The 16,988-nt window shown below is 44.1% G+C and overlaps 1 protein-coding gene across 3 annotated transcripts in view; it reads left to right on the top strand.

Moving 5' to 3' along the window:
- The first annotated feature begins 399 nt into the window (after window positions 1-399).
- The window catches only part of LOC133132520 (ribosomal protein S6 kinase alpha-6-like), a 29,610-nt gene continuing 13,021 nt past the window's right edge, over window positions 400-16,988 (top strand). For 2 of the 3 annotated variants that reach the window (XM_061247981.1, XM_061247980.1), the window contains exons 1-9: window positions 400-693; window positions 9,319-9,378; window positions 11,319-11,435; window positions 11,733-11,814; window positions 12,927-13,007; window positions 14,132-14,211; window positions 15,289-15,395; window positions 15,881-15,918; window positions 16,510-16,652. In XM_061247981.1, the coding sequence (XP_061103965.1) occupies window positions 634-693; window positions 9,319-9,378; window positions 11,319-11,435; window positions 11,733-11,814; window positions 12,927-13,007; window positions 14,132-14,211; window positions 15,289-15,395; window positions 15,881-15,918; window positions 16,510-16,652 (768 nt within the window). In that variant the 5' untranslated portion in view covers window positions 400-633. The remainder of the gene's footprint in view (window positions 694-9,318; window positions 9,379-11,318; window positions 11,436-11,732; window positions 11,815-12,926; window positions 13,008-14,131; window positions 14,212-15,288; window positions 15,396-15,880; window positions 15,919-16,509; window positions 16,653-16,988) is intronic. The other variant, XM_061247982.1, reaches the window with a different exon arrangement.

Below are 16,988 nucleotides of genomic sequence, written 5' to 3'. Positions count from 1 at the left end.
GCAGCGTTCGAATAGTAAAACATTTTAATCCAATTAAAATTGACGGGACAAATATCGTGCCGTCGCCTTTGTAAAAAATAAAATGAAAAAAATGCAGCACTATTCACAGCCATCAGTGCATTGCTGCTTGATGAAGGATGACAGTGTGTGGGTTTCCGATTGGGAAAAGCAATGCAACTCCTTTCATATGATTCCAGAAATCTGGAAGGAAAGTATTACGTGTTTCTCTTTCAAAAGTCGAGTTCTGTATTAATAGTCAAGACTCCGTTGCCTGTGCTATTTTTGCACCGGATATCACATTGTTTCCTATTTTTCCAGTTTGTTGCCTGGGATGGGGGAATCCTTAACTCAATGGCGTCAGAGCTACGTCAGTATGCACTCGGTTTCCATGCTGTTCCAGGTAGTTTGCTAGCTTATACAGTGGCGGCCATATTCACATCTATAGGCATCGCATTAGACGTTTTCGGTTTCTGTGGGACACCCAGATCTACAGACCGTTTTACACCGATTCTTTCTCTTACCTTTGAACAAAGACCACAACCGTCCATAAACGTCTGGAGAACACTGGAATACACACGGGGCCTCCACGACGAAGAAATGCAGTCTGAAATAAGGCGCTAGTTTGACTGTACAATGCCTTTTGCCCAGCCGCAAGATTCCTGGCACAAAATGGAGGTGCATAGCGTAAGTGAGGTATGTAGCTAGTTAACTGTCTTGAGGTCTAATATATTGCATGAAGCGCTACTAAACTACTTTTTATTTTCCTGTTTTGTTGAACATATAACAATCTGGCTCATATCTGCTTTAGTTTTTTAGTTTTAAATTTTCTGAAAGATCGCTACTTTCACTTGCACTAGGCCGTTAAATGAAGTTTTGTTGACGTTAGCTTGCTAACGTTAGCTATTTGCTACCGGCATCTAGCCAAGTTGAATTTCTGAAGGGTAATCGCGGCAAGCTAGTAATGTCAGTTTACCATAATTAATCACCATCATTAATAACGTAATGTTAGGTAGCCATGGTAAGGATAGCTAGATATGCTCATAGTGAGCTAGCTCACCACTCCTTTGGCACGTTTGTTGTGATGTGTGTTAACGTTAGTAACTTGATGTTTTTGTACGTGACTAACGTTAACGAGTTAGCTATGTAGCTAACGTTAGCTAGCTAGCGAGTAAGCTAACGTTGCATCTCCATTTGCACTTTGTGGCAAGGTAATACGCTTCATAACGTTCTTTAGCAAGTTAATCGTAACTTGGTAAGATGATTTACCTGAAGGTGTAACTTGCTTAGCTAGCGAGGCAGTTCGGCGCGGTACGGTTTCAAGCCAGTGTGGCTAACAAAATATTGATCAACAATTAAATTGTGGATCTGTTGCTAGCTTTTTTTGCTAGTGATAGCTAGTTAATCGCTTTGGTACAACAGTCTAAATAGAGCAAAAGTATCCCACCAAGGTCCTAGATCGTTAGTCACATATGGCTGTAGCCATTGGGTTGAATAAAACGATAATCGCCGGTGTACTTTGTCAGAAGTTTCAGAAAACAAGTTTAGAAACGCACAATTCAAGAGAACCGATGATGGATCGCTGTTATCAGTTTGCTATGCTATTTTACGCCTTTAACAATTGATTATTGGGTTAATGCTTAGATAAATAGCTAACCAGCGGATCTATCTTTGTCATACACCACCATCATGAACCACCATTCCGTATTTGACAGTCCAGCTACCCGACATTCTTTCCGCAGTTTCTGTTCGTAAAAATGTCAGGAATGTTTTACACGCTTTTGGTGTCGTTTTTTCGGCCCGTTGCAGTAGCGATGCATGAAAGAAAGCCGGTAAAGTCATTCATACGAACTGAGCTGTTGAATCTCCTTCATTTTTTAAAGTTGTGTCGAAATCATGTTTTACAAATGCCTCAATCTAGAACTGCTCTGGTCTAAAATGTTAACCAGTTCATTTTCAGGAACGTTGCCTCAGGCTTTTCAGTACGTTGACGTTAAACGAACAAGAAACAGGCGGACATAACACAGACTTAACTTGAAACTGAAAACTTAGTCTGTGTAGAGTTCTTGTATAATATCCACAGCAACAGTCTTCCACCCCATTAAGGTATTTAGGTCCTAGCAGGACCCCCTGATTTCTTTGGAGGCCCCTGATAGTACTGTATTGCAACACCAAGTTGACTACTGATTTGTCCCCAATAGCAAGGTTTCTCCTCAAATGAATGAGTGGCAAATGATGAGGCACAACCTGGCTAATATGTATGCTAAAGATGGTACAGGGATACATTGTGGTTCGTATATAGAATGCAGAAGTGTCTGCTATAGCCACATCTGTGTTTGGACAGACATACTCTATCAGCACAAAACATGGATGGTGGGTGTAAGTGGAAGGATGATTCTTCAAATGTTATGTCACGATTTCCCTGTGAGGGGTTGCATGATTTGAATGAAATAAGTCAGAAATTAAAAAAAGAAAAACATCCTGACAAAACGTTCAAAATATGCATGAGTTGCCAGTGTGCATCTCACAAATCCCAACTCACTATTGTAACACTTAAAATGGCTACCACTAGGTTTGGCATGAGGTGTGCTGTTTCCGGACCAATGGCAATAGGTATTTCACAGCTGAGCATATTTTTTCAGTGACCATGGCTTGGTTCAACCAATAAATGCAAAAATAATCCCAGTTCTTTACTCCTAAGCCTATGCTGCCTAGACCACAAGCATTACAGGAAATAAACTAGGTTAGATTCTATTGAATAAAAATTGTGAAATATCTATAGTATGCAGTAATTATACAAAATAATAGAAACAAGTCTTGACTCTCGATGCAAACAACTGCCATATAGATGCAAGCTGCAGCTGTAAAGTAGAAAGACAAGAAAGGGAGACATATTAGGCTATTTTTGTGATGTTTTTTTCCCCCTGCAGTGCTCCTGACAAATGGTATGAGTCATCCTGTCTCAAGGATGGCCGGAATCGTGTCGAATTGGTAGGCGCTGTAATACCGCGAATGGCGTAAAATGGGGTTTCAGTCGGAGTCCGAGGAGACAAATTCCCCCTTTTCCACCATGTTCCCGCAGGGGTGAGGCGTGTGGAGAAAGCTGGGAAACCGCGTTTGTTTCGTTTGTCGCAGGTCCGCATGATTGAAACGGGGGGGCTTGTGAAAAATCTATTCAAGTCGATGATTATTCTGAAGCCGCCGCTCTTATCTCGAGGAGAGTGACTCATTGCTGTTGAAGGTGGACCCAGAGGTGTTTCTGTGCCCAAATTTCAATGGATCCTATGGGTCCGTTTGATACAGTTACTGACTTGTTGTCTATTTCTTACGTTGTGTCATAGCTTTAGCTTTAGAGGACTGCTCGTCTGGTCTGTGCCCGCTGAATAGATGTGGCTAGTTCCTTGGCACAGTTAAGTCAGTTATTGGTATTTTTACGTACATCTTCTCCCTAATCCAGTGTTTTCAAAACAGTCTTTTTTCCCCTTTAACACTTTAATGCAGAAGGCCCTGAAGGTATGAGTTCTTCGACTCTGATAACTCCTCCTTTAACTGCCTGCGGTCAGTTTCTGCTTCGTATCTGCACGGTTGCATTCGCCTAAACGACGAGTGCTTGCCGCTGCAAGTGTTCCTCCAGTTCGTTTCTCAGGGCGTTCCTATTGCCCAGGGCCCGAGATGGTAATTTCCTGTCTATCTGGGGGCCCTCGGGGTGGAAGTTGCTGGAGAAGAATTGCTGAGGATTAGAGGGCGTTTTTTTCCACAGCGGTGTGCTGCTTAACTCGCTGTCTCTGCCCATGGGAAAATATGGGATGTGCATTGAATATTTACAATGATGATATGATGTGCGATAAACAAATATGGAAGAGTGCAGTTCTAATGTTTCTTTCTGCTTTAGGAACACTGCTAACATAGACCCCAGACAATGAATAGCCTATGCCCACTGCATAAAATAAAATAACTAAATGCATTATGAACAAATTGAACATGAACAGCTAATCTATTTAGCAGGACATCAATTTTGATGAACGCCGTTCGGGCAGTCTTTTACGATGTGTTTGTCTCGCATGTTCATATCTCGATGACGATAAATATTCAATATACCCTGCAGCCCTAGTGCAGGTGCTCCAGGGAGGCTGTGGTTTGAAGGTGTGGATCCTCAGTCTTGTCAGGCCTCTTTGAAAGCGAATGCACGGTGTTACCGTCGTGTCACGGAGAAGGCTCACCGTGGGTCTTTGTCCTCATCCTCTGCAGGCGAGAACTTCTCTCAAAGAATTCCGTCTGATTTTCTGCCGTTGCTTCACCTCGTATACCTTTGGTTTTCGCTCTGGTCACACGGTGTTCCTCAAGGCACTGTGAAAGGATTCACCTGAAATGACAGCACGCGGTATCAGCGCCGCGTTTGGAGCGACTTTGTTCCGTCTGTAATTCTGCCTTCGTCGCATATCTCTGCAGCCCAGGGGCTTTCGCGCAGGATACGGGAGACCTGCCGAAGTGCTGGACAGCCGCAGGGCGCTCTGTAATTCAGTGCCTCGGTGCCTCCGTGTCAGGGAAGTTGCTCGGTGCGGTGTGCTGATCGAGTTTGAGGTGATGGGAACTTGAGACTTGAGTGTCCCCGGCTGCTTCGGTTTGTGCTTTCCCATCGTTTGCGCTGGGTTCCGAGGTCCCTGCCACAGGTCGCATACATGGGGGGCGCTACTGAACAGCAACAGGACTGCTGGATAAGTACTGTCGTGCTTTTCAAAGCTCAGCAGTGTTATAGCGAGTGCAGGAATGTGGTAATTACTGTTAATTAATTGTTATTGAAATGATTAAATGTTGTGTTACTGCACTCTGTATAACACTGCTGTCGTGTTTCGGAGCTAGGCGGTGCAGTAATGTGGTATCCATGGCAGGGGGGTTCAAAAGGCCAGGAACTGTTTGCTGTGTAAACTTCATAGGTGAGATTCCTTTCCTGTCGCAGGCAGCTGCTTGCCCCAGAGTCTGAGACAACAAGCACAGCATAAAGGTTTGATATAGGCCTCAAAAACAGCGACGAAATGCACTTCCTCACTCCAGTTTAGGTCGCTGATAACTGGCAGGGATATCAAAGGTGTTTATAACTGAATATGCGGTTATAAAATATATTATATATAAGTATAGAAAGTTAATCCGCGGATGTGTGCAGCACCTGGAAACATACCATTGCCATACAAGTTGCTTTGGAGTTAAAAAGTGTATTTCTTTGCTTTACGACGACAAACCACGGACCTGTGAACCGACCATTCTAAACATGCCCAACTGTTAGAAGCTTCTGGAAATCTGTAATATACCCTTTATCCTGCACAACAACTATCTGGGCCAATCAGAAAACAGACACTAAAACTGAAATGATATCGAAAGAATCAGTTCACCGTTCAGGTAATAGACCTAATTGCGTTTTTATCCACAAACAAGTGGGCTGTGCTATTCACCGGTGTCTGCCCTTGAGAAGTTATCTCCCTTCCCGAGCACCTTTCCGCGAGCTGTTCTCTCCCGCTTCCAGGGCTGCTTGTTGCTGCCCCTCAGCTATGTTAGAGGATGTAGGAGCAGATCTGCCAGAAGCTAAGTCTGTGCCTGAGGGACGGAGGGAAGGAGGCAGACAGGCCTCTTTCAGGCTCCGTGACGCATTCGTGTGCCACAGTCACTTTTTTATGACTAACGGTACCATCTGTCCTGGCAAATTTCTGCATTAATAATACACGATCGGCCTGACTATTAATTACTTCGTGTTAGGGGTTCATTGACCCTACTGCCTTGTTTACCAGCATTAGAGGAAGATTAGGTGTCCACCCCCCCCCCCCCTCCGGGGTACGTATGTGTGCTACGCCTCCAGTGTCGAACAACAAGCCAAATGAAATGAAAATGAAAAGAGAATTGTTGCGTTTGGTCCACAGTTCAGTTTGGTTTCATATAGAACTGATCCGATTTCTCGCGCCCGGATTAAGCAGTAATCTGATGGTGCAATCCCTGACCTTTATCTTGGAGAAGGGGGGGGGGGGGGGTTGCAGGGGTGAGGACAATTATTGATCCAAAGACACGGAAAAGTCTGAAATGAGATGTTATTTCGGCAGCTCGACTTCCTGGTGCAACAGGGCATCCGCCAGACTTGTCAACGTTACTTCCCCTGGCTCGCCGCTGCGGTTCGGCGGCGGTCGGATCGAACGCTGGTCCTCCAGTTCGAACGCTGGCGCTGGCTCGCCCACGCCGCGAGCTGAGCTGTGGGGGAGGCGTGGACGCAGGCAGTCTGTGAGGAGAGAGGAGGGAGAGGCAGCCCCCACCCCCTCACAGCTGCTGTGGCCTTAAGGGGCTCTGACGTCAGCACACCCCCTCTACACCCGCACGTCACCGCCTCTGCTCATACGCACACACGCACGGATACGTGTGTGTCTCAGTCTCTCTCTCTCTCTCTCTCTCTCACACACACACACACACACACACACACACACACACACACACGCGCGCACGGATACGTGTGTGTCTCAGTCTCTCTCTCTCACACACACACACACACACACACACACACACACACACACACCCGCGCACACACACACGCATGTATCTCACTGTCTCACACACTCCCACACTCCCTGATAGATGCATTCTCTCTCTCTCTCACACACACACACACACACGCATACACACTTCAATAGATGCATTCTCTCTCTCTCTCTCTCTCTTTCTCTCTCTCTCACGCACGCACGCACACACACACACACACACAGATTCCGATAGATGCATACTCTCTCTCGCACGCACACACACACACTCCATTAGATGCATACTCCCTCTTTCTCTCTCTCACTCTCTCTCACACACACACACACACACACACACACACACAGATGGCTTATATACGGTCCTTCACTGCATTAGGGTTGGGCTCTGAGAACATGTACGTAGTAGTTGGCCTTTTTCCACCGGTCTCGCTCGGGGTTTTCCCCAAAATTGTCTGCTTCGTTCTCAGATGCCGGGCGCAGAAACGCGGACCATTTCGCACTGTCATAACAGACCCGTGAGTCGTGACGAAGCTCGCTAGCTCTGGGCTTATCCGCCCACTCGCTTTTGCTGTTGGTTTTCACTCCACTCAACCATAAATACCCACTGCAGCACTTTCAGGAGATGGACTGAAATCTGTAAACATCTTCTCTCTCCTGCTTTGGTGTCTGTGACAGGGTGGCTCTGTCCTTCTGTTTGCACTGGAGCAGGCCTACTCAACTCCAGGGCCTGAGGGCAGCAGGTTCCGCTAGTATTTACTCCAGCCATGCACTACACAACTGGATTTCACTCATTATTTGACCTGTTCGGTTCAGGACGTAAGGTCACTCGTGAACTCCGGTGGTGTAGTACATGGCTGGAACAAATACCTGGGCCTCAGGACCCAGAGTGGAGTAGGCCAGAATTTGTGTGTATGGTAATCGAAATCTCATCTCAATGTTGTTTAGCTCAGTTTGGGCTTGGTCCTTTTAGCGGAAAAATGTTATGGGCTAGCTAGGCGTTTCAAGTGCTGATTATCATATATCAGTGGCAAATAATAAATAATTCAGGACATTTTACTTACTAACTTACTAACTAACTAAATAACTAGTTAGTTGAACAATGAATACTGTATTCAAATCCACTGCAGATTTTTAGAATGTGATGCATTGAGATCCCCAGTTATGCATCGCATTATATACATCACATTGATCCTTGGTGATAATAGCAGGTTTTTCTTTTGGCAATTCTGTGTAAATTCTTTGAGAGAATGTGTCCTGGCTGGCTTCATACAGCCTCGTAATGGCAGTGACCTTGTCCCTGTCAGGCCAGCATTGTTTATAGATTGATGTGGCTGCACTGCCTCTGGGTGTAGTGGCTGGGGAACAGGGCAGGATTCACATGGAAATAGGGTTGTGTTCCTGGTAAATGTCAGGCACAGAGCTTACGATGCCCCAGTCTAATGGTGCACGGACACAATTACAGGATTAAATTGCCTTTGGGAGATACAATGTATTCCACACATTAATTTATGAATTAATGAATTTTGACACAAAAATAAATATCTTGTATTTCTCATGCAGAGATCTCATTAACATCAGACAATTAATACCAGCATACATTTTTCTAATGATTTTTATTCGGCATATTAAGTGTATGTTATAGTGATACCCAGCGTCTGGTGATGTCTAGGGGTCTCAGATTTCAGGCAAAGGAATTGCAACCAAGTGCTAATTATGACTTTATTTAAGATTATGTTAATTTGTCCAGTTACTTTTGGTACTCAGTAATGGGGCAACTATGTATACAAAGGGCTGAAATACTGATATGAATCGCTGGATTTGGATGTAAATACATTTAACTTCAAGCTGACTTTTTCAAGCCATAAAATAAAAAATAAAAATGTCACTGTCCAGATACTTCTGGACTGCAGTATGTTTGAAGAGAAACATCATCAAACATCATTCTCATATTTCTCGTTATGTGCAGGCAGGCAGTATCTTTGTGTTTCCTACACATTTTTCTTCATTTAAAATCTGAAATATGTAATGTCTCTAGGTCAGATGATTCAGACATTCTGTATTCATTTGTTATGAGTTATTTGTGGGATGTGAGCAGGCAGCGTGTGGATAGAAAGCTGTAGAGCGGGCGCGGTCACAGTCTCTGCGGGGGCGGGCGGGAATGGAACAAGAACCTCCATGGAGCGGGCAGGGATGGTCAGAAATGTTGCGGATGTGGGTTTGAGTGTGGTTAAAAAATAAAAACATTCCCCTGCAGGACTCTACTTCACACCGCACCGTGCTGCTGTATTTGCTGTTTCTTGATGTCATCACTGTGCTGCTGTTTTTACTGTTGTTGCGGTGGTGATGTCATCATTACGCTTCCCTTTTTGGCGGTTTAATAGGTTGATGTCATCACTATGCTGCCGTTTGTGCTGTTTGTTAATATGGTGATGTCATCACTATGCTGCCGTTTGTGTGGTTTGTTAATATGGCAATGTCATCTCCATGCTCCCGGTTTTGCGGTTTGTTAATATGGTGATGTCATCACTATGCTGCCATTTGTGCTGTTTGTCATCACTACGCTGCCGTTTGTGCTGTTTGTTAATATGGTGATGTCATCACTACGCTGCCATTTGTGTGGTTTGTTAATATGGCGATGTCATCACCACGCTCCCGTTTTTGCAGTTTGTTAATATGGTGATGTCATCACTACGCTGCTGTTTGTGCTGTTTGTTAATATGGTGATGTCATCACTACGCTGCTGTTTGTGCTGTTTGTTAATATGGCATCACCATCCAGTTACTGACCTTGTGTTTCCCCCCTCCTCCAGGTCAATGGGCATCAGCTCACAGAGGAGCCGATGGAGGAGGGAGAACCTCTCTCGCACTGTGTGAGTACGAGCTGCAGCTGCTGTTCACTGCGTGTGCATCTGCTTAACACATCAGTGAATGGCACAATTTTACTGATGCCATCATTTCGCTGATTTAATTTCTCCTATTGTTATGAGTGCAGATGCGTGCTATTGATTCAATCCATGGTGTTTATGTGATTATTTGCTTTGACTTTTGTTTAAATAGAAAATTGGAGTATTATTCACATAATTTTTTAATGGCTGGTCTTGAGTCGGCGGCACGGATGGTGCAGTGGGTAGCACTGCCGCCTCACAGCAAGGAGGTCCTGGGTTCGAATCCCCGTCGGCCGGGGCCTCTCTGTGCGGAGTTTGCATGTTCTCCCCGTGTCTGCGTGGGTTTCCTCCGGGTACTCCGGTTTCCTCCCACAGTCCAAAGACATGCACGTTAGGCTGATTGGAGAGTCTAAATTGCCCGTAGGTATGAGTGTGTGAGTGAATGGTGTGTGTGCCCTGCGATGGACTGGCGACCTGTCCAGGGTGTATTCCTGCCTTTCGCCCAATGTATGCTGGGATAGGCTCCAGCCCCCTGCGACCCTGATCAGGATAAGCGGGTTCAGATAATGGATGGATGGATGGATGGTCTTGAGTCCCGGGCTTGAGTCCTAGGCCAAGGAGCTCAGCCTCCTGCGCTATGCTGCCTGTGGCATCAGTTTGCCACCTGAGAAAGACTTTCATCCTTTGCGCCGAGAGAGCTAGCCATGAGCCAGCAGGAGTTCCTCGAGCAGTGAACCATGGCCAACCCTACCGACTCCAAACTCGAGCTGGCTTTTATTGTCCGTTTAAAAGAGTGACAGGGAGGGCGTAACTGAAGATGGCGTCCGCCGCGCGTGGGCTCTGGGTCTGACGTACGTCCGGCCGAGCCCCCTCTCCCCGGTTCCCCCCTGTCCTGCCTGCAGGCGGGCGTGAATAATTCAGCCACCACACGAGCCTCACACCGCTAAGCTCATTACCTCTCCTTTGAAGCTCAGCGTTGTGTTTGTTTCCACCCTCACCGGCCTGGAGAGCACCGGAGCTGCCTGACAGCTCCATTAAAATAATGCAGGGTGACCCTCCTCACCCCCTTACCTCTGGCTCAGGTACTGCCTGGGCCTGCATCCATCAGTACCACCCCCCACGGATGTGACCAAAGAGACTGAGATAAGATGATAATCTCCCTCAATTTTTATATGAGAGAGGCGGTATCTCGGGATGTTGCAGAGAGCCCTGAAAATACTGTATTCCAGCGTGTGCAGTTGCCAAGGTTACGGAAAGGTGCTGCTGTCAGCACAGTTTTTCAGTGAAATCGAAATCACAATTCTTTTTGTTTTTCTACTTTGTACGAACTAAAAGAACAGAAAGTTCCCCAGAAGTGATTGGAGAATGCAGGTATAAAATGGAGTAAGGCCTTTCTGACTGCAAAATCGGCTTTAAAAAATGCCCAACGCAATGCAGTTATTACCACGGTATTGTCCAAGTGAATTAGTGCAGTAAGAGCCTTATGTGCTATAAATGGATGTGCGTGCGTACACCTGTATTCAGGGCTTAGGTGTTCGTATACGTGCGTGCGCAGGTGTGTACACGCACCCAATGACAGTGTGTGTGTGTCTGTGTGCGTGCTTGCAAAGGTGTGTGTATGTATAAAGTTGGTAAATGGTGTCTGAGAGAGTGCATGTGCGCAGGTGTGTGCAAATGCGCATAATGATGGTGCGTATGTATGTTGGGTGCGCGCGCAGGTGCGTACTAACGCACGTAGTGTGTGTGTGTGTGTGTGTGTGTGTGTGTGTGTGTGTGCGCGTGCACGCACGCGCAGGTGTGTGCTAATGCACGTAATGTGTGTGTGTGTGTGTGTGTGTGTGCGTGCGTGTCTGTGCGTGTCTGTGCGTGTGCGTGCGTGCGGTTACGGGCACTCAGTGGCTATGTTTTGGGCCTGGTCTCTACAGGAGGAGGGCACCTACGAGGAGATCCCCATCACCCACCATGTGAAGGAGGGCTGTGAGAAGGCGGAGCCCGCCCAGTTTGAGCTGCTCAAGGTGCTGGGCCAGGGCTCCTTCGGCAAGGTGGGTCTTCTGTTACACCTCACCTTATTTACACTTTTACTTAACGCTCTTTCAAAGCTTTCATTTCGCCTTAGTATCCACACATTCAGCTGGATATTTATAGAGACTGAACGATTTGAAGATACCAGACAAGTGAATTGAAGAGCTTGGTGAAGGGAGCGTGACCTTCTCCAGACTGACATTTGACTGTGAGATGAGTGTGACTGATGGAAACACCATCCGATGATGAGGAGTATAGCTTCATTCTTACCGTAGTGCTTAAAGGAGTCCTCTCTGAACTCCACTCTGTGTCCTCAGGTTTTTCTTGTTCGCAAGATGATGGGTCCAGACGCCGGGCAGCTGTATGCAATGAAGGTGCTGAAGAAAGCCTCTCTGAAAGGTGAGTGCCTCTCTACTGCAGAGGCTGATATGTGTCGGGCCTTTCACTTTATACCTTCAGAAATACAGTATCTATGGTTCCTTAGCATCTTATAGACTTACTGGATCTATGGGAGAAATTAATGGGATTTTTTTATTTATTTTTATTTTAATCCTTTAAAATAATTTATGACATTTTGTTTGGATATGAATTTTTTTTTTATTCATCCAATTTTAATATATTTATATAATACTATATAAAAGAAAATTAGATATTAATTTAAAAAGCAAATTGTTAAGGCTAGATTGTTCGCAACTCAATGTTGCACAATAACAACATCACGCACAGTACTGTATCTGGCTGTATTTTCAGTTGTCATTCATGTGTGTTGCCGATGGCAATTAATAATTTGTCTTTTTTTACTTCATACGATTGTACATATTGCTGTGTCTATTCTTGTCTTAGTTGGTGTTCTCATTGGTAATTTCCTCAAGTTATTAGAGTAATTTCTTTAAATTTCTTTGCTGGCTAAAGGTAGCATTAGCTAGCCTGGGAACCCTTCTCACAGAACAGCATCTTAAATCACAGAGTCACAGAGACGGTTATGTGAAAAGCCTATTCATTTTTCCCCATAGAGAAATTGTGTTTTGATCCAGAAATCGAAGTATGGGTAACTCTTTTGCTCTGGGCTATGTCAGTCTTCCGAGCTATGTCAGTCTTCCACCAAACCTGGGTCAAATACATAATTGTTTTGGATTCACATAATTTTCTGTGCTTTATTGATCTTGATTGAATCAGCCATGGACCAGAAGGTGGGATTTGTACTTCTTGAGAGCATTTCATAGGTTCCAATACCTCAGCCAAGCTCAGTAAAGCGTGGAAAAGTACTTGAATCCAAAACAATTATTTGACCCATGTCCACCGAAGGTTTGAATGCCTTTGCTTTCTCTCACTTCTTACCTGTTGCTTTGCCCCATTGTAGTTCCCTCCCATTAAAATAAACCAAAATAACCTTTCCGTTATACCATCGGGAAAGTTAGTATCGATTAAGTATAGCACGTTCGATTTGCTTGACCAGTGAGTTGAGCCTTGTGTTCCTAGCCTGACATGACACGGTTGTCTTCACTTGACAGTTCGGGACCGTGTTCGCACGAAGATGGAACGGGACATTTTGGTGGAGGTGAATCACCCCTTCATAGTGAAGTTGCACTACGGTGAGCCCCACTTCTCTTAATCCCCACTTCTCCCCCCCCACAAGTAAATTGTATTCCAGAAGGAGGGAGACTGTGAGAGGGATAAGGTCGGTAGAGGGATTAAGAACTAAAAACATCTCTGCGTACACTGGTTATTTCTCTCTCTTTTTCCACATTCATTTATTGAGTTTGGAAGCCTGTACTTTACAAGTAGCATCTCCTCTTAACAGTCAGCCTTTATCATAATGATTTGATATCCAGTGGCCTGGTCAGACCGCACTCCCCCTCTGTGGTACATTGAATGTGAAATATAATTTATTTTCCTTGTCGACCAGCTGTTGCTAGTCAGCCAGCTGCTTTCAGATTCAGAAGAAGATATAAGCTCATCATGCGTGAAGACTGAAACTGAAAATCCAAAGACACTCCTCTTAGTTGCAGTACTTTAACCAGTTAATCTTACTCATGAACCCATCTCTCAGATGTTTCATTGCCACACAGGGTGATTTAAATTAAATATTTTTATTTCGGATATCTAATGTCACAGGTAGAGGATCCTTCTCACTCTCTTTCAGTGGATCTACATTATCATCGAAATTCCAATTTAACTGCCTTTAGAGTGGAGCTTGAGTTCAGTAGATGTAGTAAGTGGAAGTAGTAGACCTGAAGCCAAAAGTCAAGTATCTCAATCCCTGTGACCCTTACCTCCCCTAAAACCTTCCTCCCCCTGGACAGCAGCACCATATGGTCACTGACATGCTAGATGTAGTAGAATGTAGTAAGTAGAATCCTGGGTAGAGGGCAAAGCAGAAATGGGTTGGTTTCTAGAGCAGTGGTCCTCATGTCTGGTCTTGGAGATCCGCAGGGTGTGCAGGTTATTGTTTTTTCACCTTAATATTAGCCACCAATTCAGACCCAAGAAACCAGGTGAGGTGAGTTAACTGTAAATAACTGCTTTCATCTATCAATTAAGTGCTGAGTAACAACAAAAGCCACCTGTGGCTCTCAAGGACCAGGAGTGAGGACCAATGCTATCGAGTGAACAATGGGGTGTGCTGAATCAGAGCATAAGAATACATAATGATGTAAACAGGCCTTTCCACCCATGTACACACTCAATTTGCAATTTGTTTATTTTTATTCCACAGCATTTCAAACAGAAGGGAAACTGTATTTGATATTAGATTTTCTCAGGGGCGGAGATGTCTTTACTCGTTTATCCAAAGAGGTAAGCTCACCTTTTTTCTTTAAAAGACAAGATGTTTTCTTATGTCTTTCTTCCAGGAGCGCGGTCAAATCTCAGGCACATATGAGCGTAACTGAAGATAGTTTACCGCTAGTTTAGAAGAATATAGCTGGAGTTATTTGTGCTGGTTAATCAATCGTGGCTGGTTTGACAGTGGTCAGAACGCAGGAAAATAATACAATATGGTCTATAATTCCAGGTATTCCTGGGTCATCACCCAATGTAATCTTAAAAAGGATGACTTAGACTTGAACTACAGCAAAATATTTACTCGTTTTTTTGAGCCAATTGTCTTTCAGTGTCTGACATTTGTATTGTTTATTGGTCATAATATTTACACAGCTTTTGGTCACATTGCAAGATAAAAAAGAGAAAGCACTTATTAAAAAATGTTTTAAATGATTAAAGAATTTAGAGATTTTATGTTCTACAACAACATGAGTGAATGAAAACAGAAGTCACCCTCCCAGTGTTTTTTAAAAATATTATTAACCTATGTGCCAAAGATTTTGATCAGAGCGCTAACTTGTCATTTGTAGCTTATTTCACCCTGCTGTTTCATCCCTCGTCCGTTACAAGTAATATATGGTTATTATGTAACTACATACATTAATTATGTTTTTCTTGAGAGTTGGCATTATGGCAAAAAGAGTTATTTTTATTGTTAGTTGTAAGTTCAAAATTAAGTGTTCAAAATGTGTTTTTTGTGAGATTAACATTCACATGTCTAACGACCTTGCTCATTCTCTGATTTATCCGATTGATAAAGCATTTTAGTTTGATTGTATGAATTTTGAATATTTTTATAATAAGAATAAGAAATGAATAATGAAATTTGACTGAAATGTAACTACAGTATTCCATAAAGTGTTTTAACCATAACCCCTGTTTTTGTTTATTAATTTAAAATGTTTAATGTTCTCCTTTTTCGTTGACTGTTTTGTTGTTTAACTATAATGATGATAATGATGGTGTTGTTGTTGTTGCTGTTGTTGTTCTTGATAACTTGTTTGTCTTGCGAACAGAGATCAGAGGGTAAATCTGTCCAGTTCTCACTAGGTTATGTTTACAGAGGAGGATGTGAAATTCTACCTTGCAGAGTTGGCCCTTGCTTTGGACCATCTACACAACCTAGGCATTGTTTACAGAGACCTGAAGCCCGAAAAGTAAAGTATCCCAATCCCTGTGACCCTTACCTCCCCTAAACCCCCCCAACCCCCCCCCCCCCCGCTCCGGACCGCACCACCATATGGGAGCTGACATACTCAGGCTTATCTCAGCTTCACATAGACACTGCTATGTTCAGACAGTTATAGTGCGCATTTTTCACTGCCCTTGAGTCCCCGTTTCAGTAGTAGAAAAAGTAGTTCACCCGGATTTCTGTGCAGCATGTAATACTTGTCGCTGGTCGGCAACGCGAACAGTCTTGACAGCTCTCTCTCTAATGGCCGTCGCCCACTCGCTCGGGGTTATATTTTACTCAGATAAGCCACTTTATTTGCCGCCATTTTGCAACCGTTTTCTGACCGGCAGAGGGCCGCGGCTCGAGGGTTGGCAACACTGTTCCGGAGTTTTCCGATGTCATTGTTGATGTTCTGTTGTGGGAATGTATTTGTGTACCTGTATCGGAGAATGTGATTTTAATTTTCAGCATTTTGCTTGATGAAGCTGGACATATCAAGTTAACAGGTGTGTACCGTTGCTTTATTCAATTCAATTCCTGCGCCGTTTGTTCGCGTTTTTCTGCTGTTTTGTAGCTGTGGTAATTCTTTTTTTGCTGTAAGTTGCTGCACAGAGATTCTGTTGACAATAATACAATTAATTTCAGAGATTTCCGGTATCCCAAACATAGCAGGATATTATCAATTATGTAACGTGATTAAACCTTTATTTGTGGAGATTACATGATGTTGGTGCTCAGTGGAAGTCTGTCAAACATCAGATATCACCGGCGTTGTTAGTATTCTGTACAAGTGGGGCATGTTAAACTTCCAAAAAATATTTGTTTCGGGCATCATGTGGAAAGTGCTTACTAAATATGCACTTTGAGAATTGTTTTTTCTCGGAATGTCTTGGTGGCACATGTATCAACTATATATACTATTGTTTGCTTGGTTGCCCGCTAAAATCCTTGCAGTCCTGTCATTTGTTATTTTGGGGTTGATACACTTGTCTCAAAGTTATACAACAAACTTGTCAGGCAGAGAGGTAGGACGGTGGTTCCATGTGACTTAGTGTTTTTGTGCATTGGGAGACTAACGGGGTTCTGCTCCTTTTCAGACTTCGGGCTCAGTAAAGAATCAGTGGACCAGGATAAGAAAGCTTACTCTTTTTGTGGTACTGTGGAATACATGGCACCTGAAGTGGTCAACAGAAGAGGACACACACAGAGTGCCGATTGGTGGTCCCTCGGTGTTCTAATGGTACATCCCACACTCCCCCCTTCCCCCCCTCCTAATGAATGTGAAATGGTATGACCTGACACTGGAGACCTCAATCCAATCCCTTATTTTTCTCCTCTTTTTTTCTTTTGGAAATCGTCCAAAGTTCGCCATCTTTAAGGACGTTCCAACTTGTTAAATGTTCCTTCTAGGAACTAGAAGTCGAAGTTAGGAACTCCCAATCTTTCCTTTGAGCGAGAAAACGTCAGCGCATCCTTTGCGGAAGTCGTTTTTTCGAAAAGCCTGACTTATAAATGATTGACCTGTGGATCCCCCTCTCCCCATCAGCCATGTCGGTAGCTGATGTGGCTTTGAACT

The sequence above is a fragment of the Conger conger genome, chromosome 7 (assembly GCF_963514075.1).
Source record: "Conger conger chromosome 7, fConCon1.1, whole genome shotgun sequence".
NCBI lineage: Eukaryota > Metazoa > Chordata > Actinopteri > Anguilliformes > Congridae > Conger > Conger conger.
This window is presented reverse-complemented; position numbering and strand designations above follow the sequence as displayed.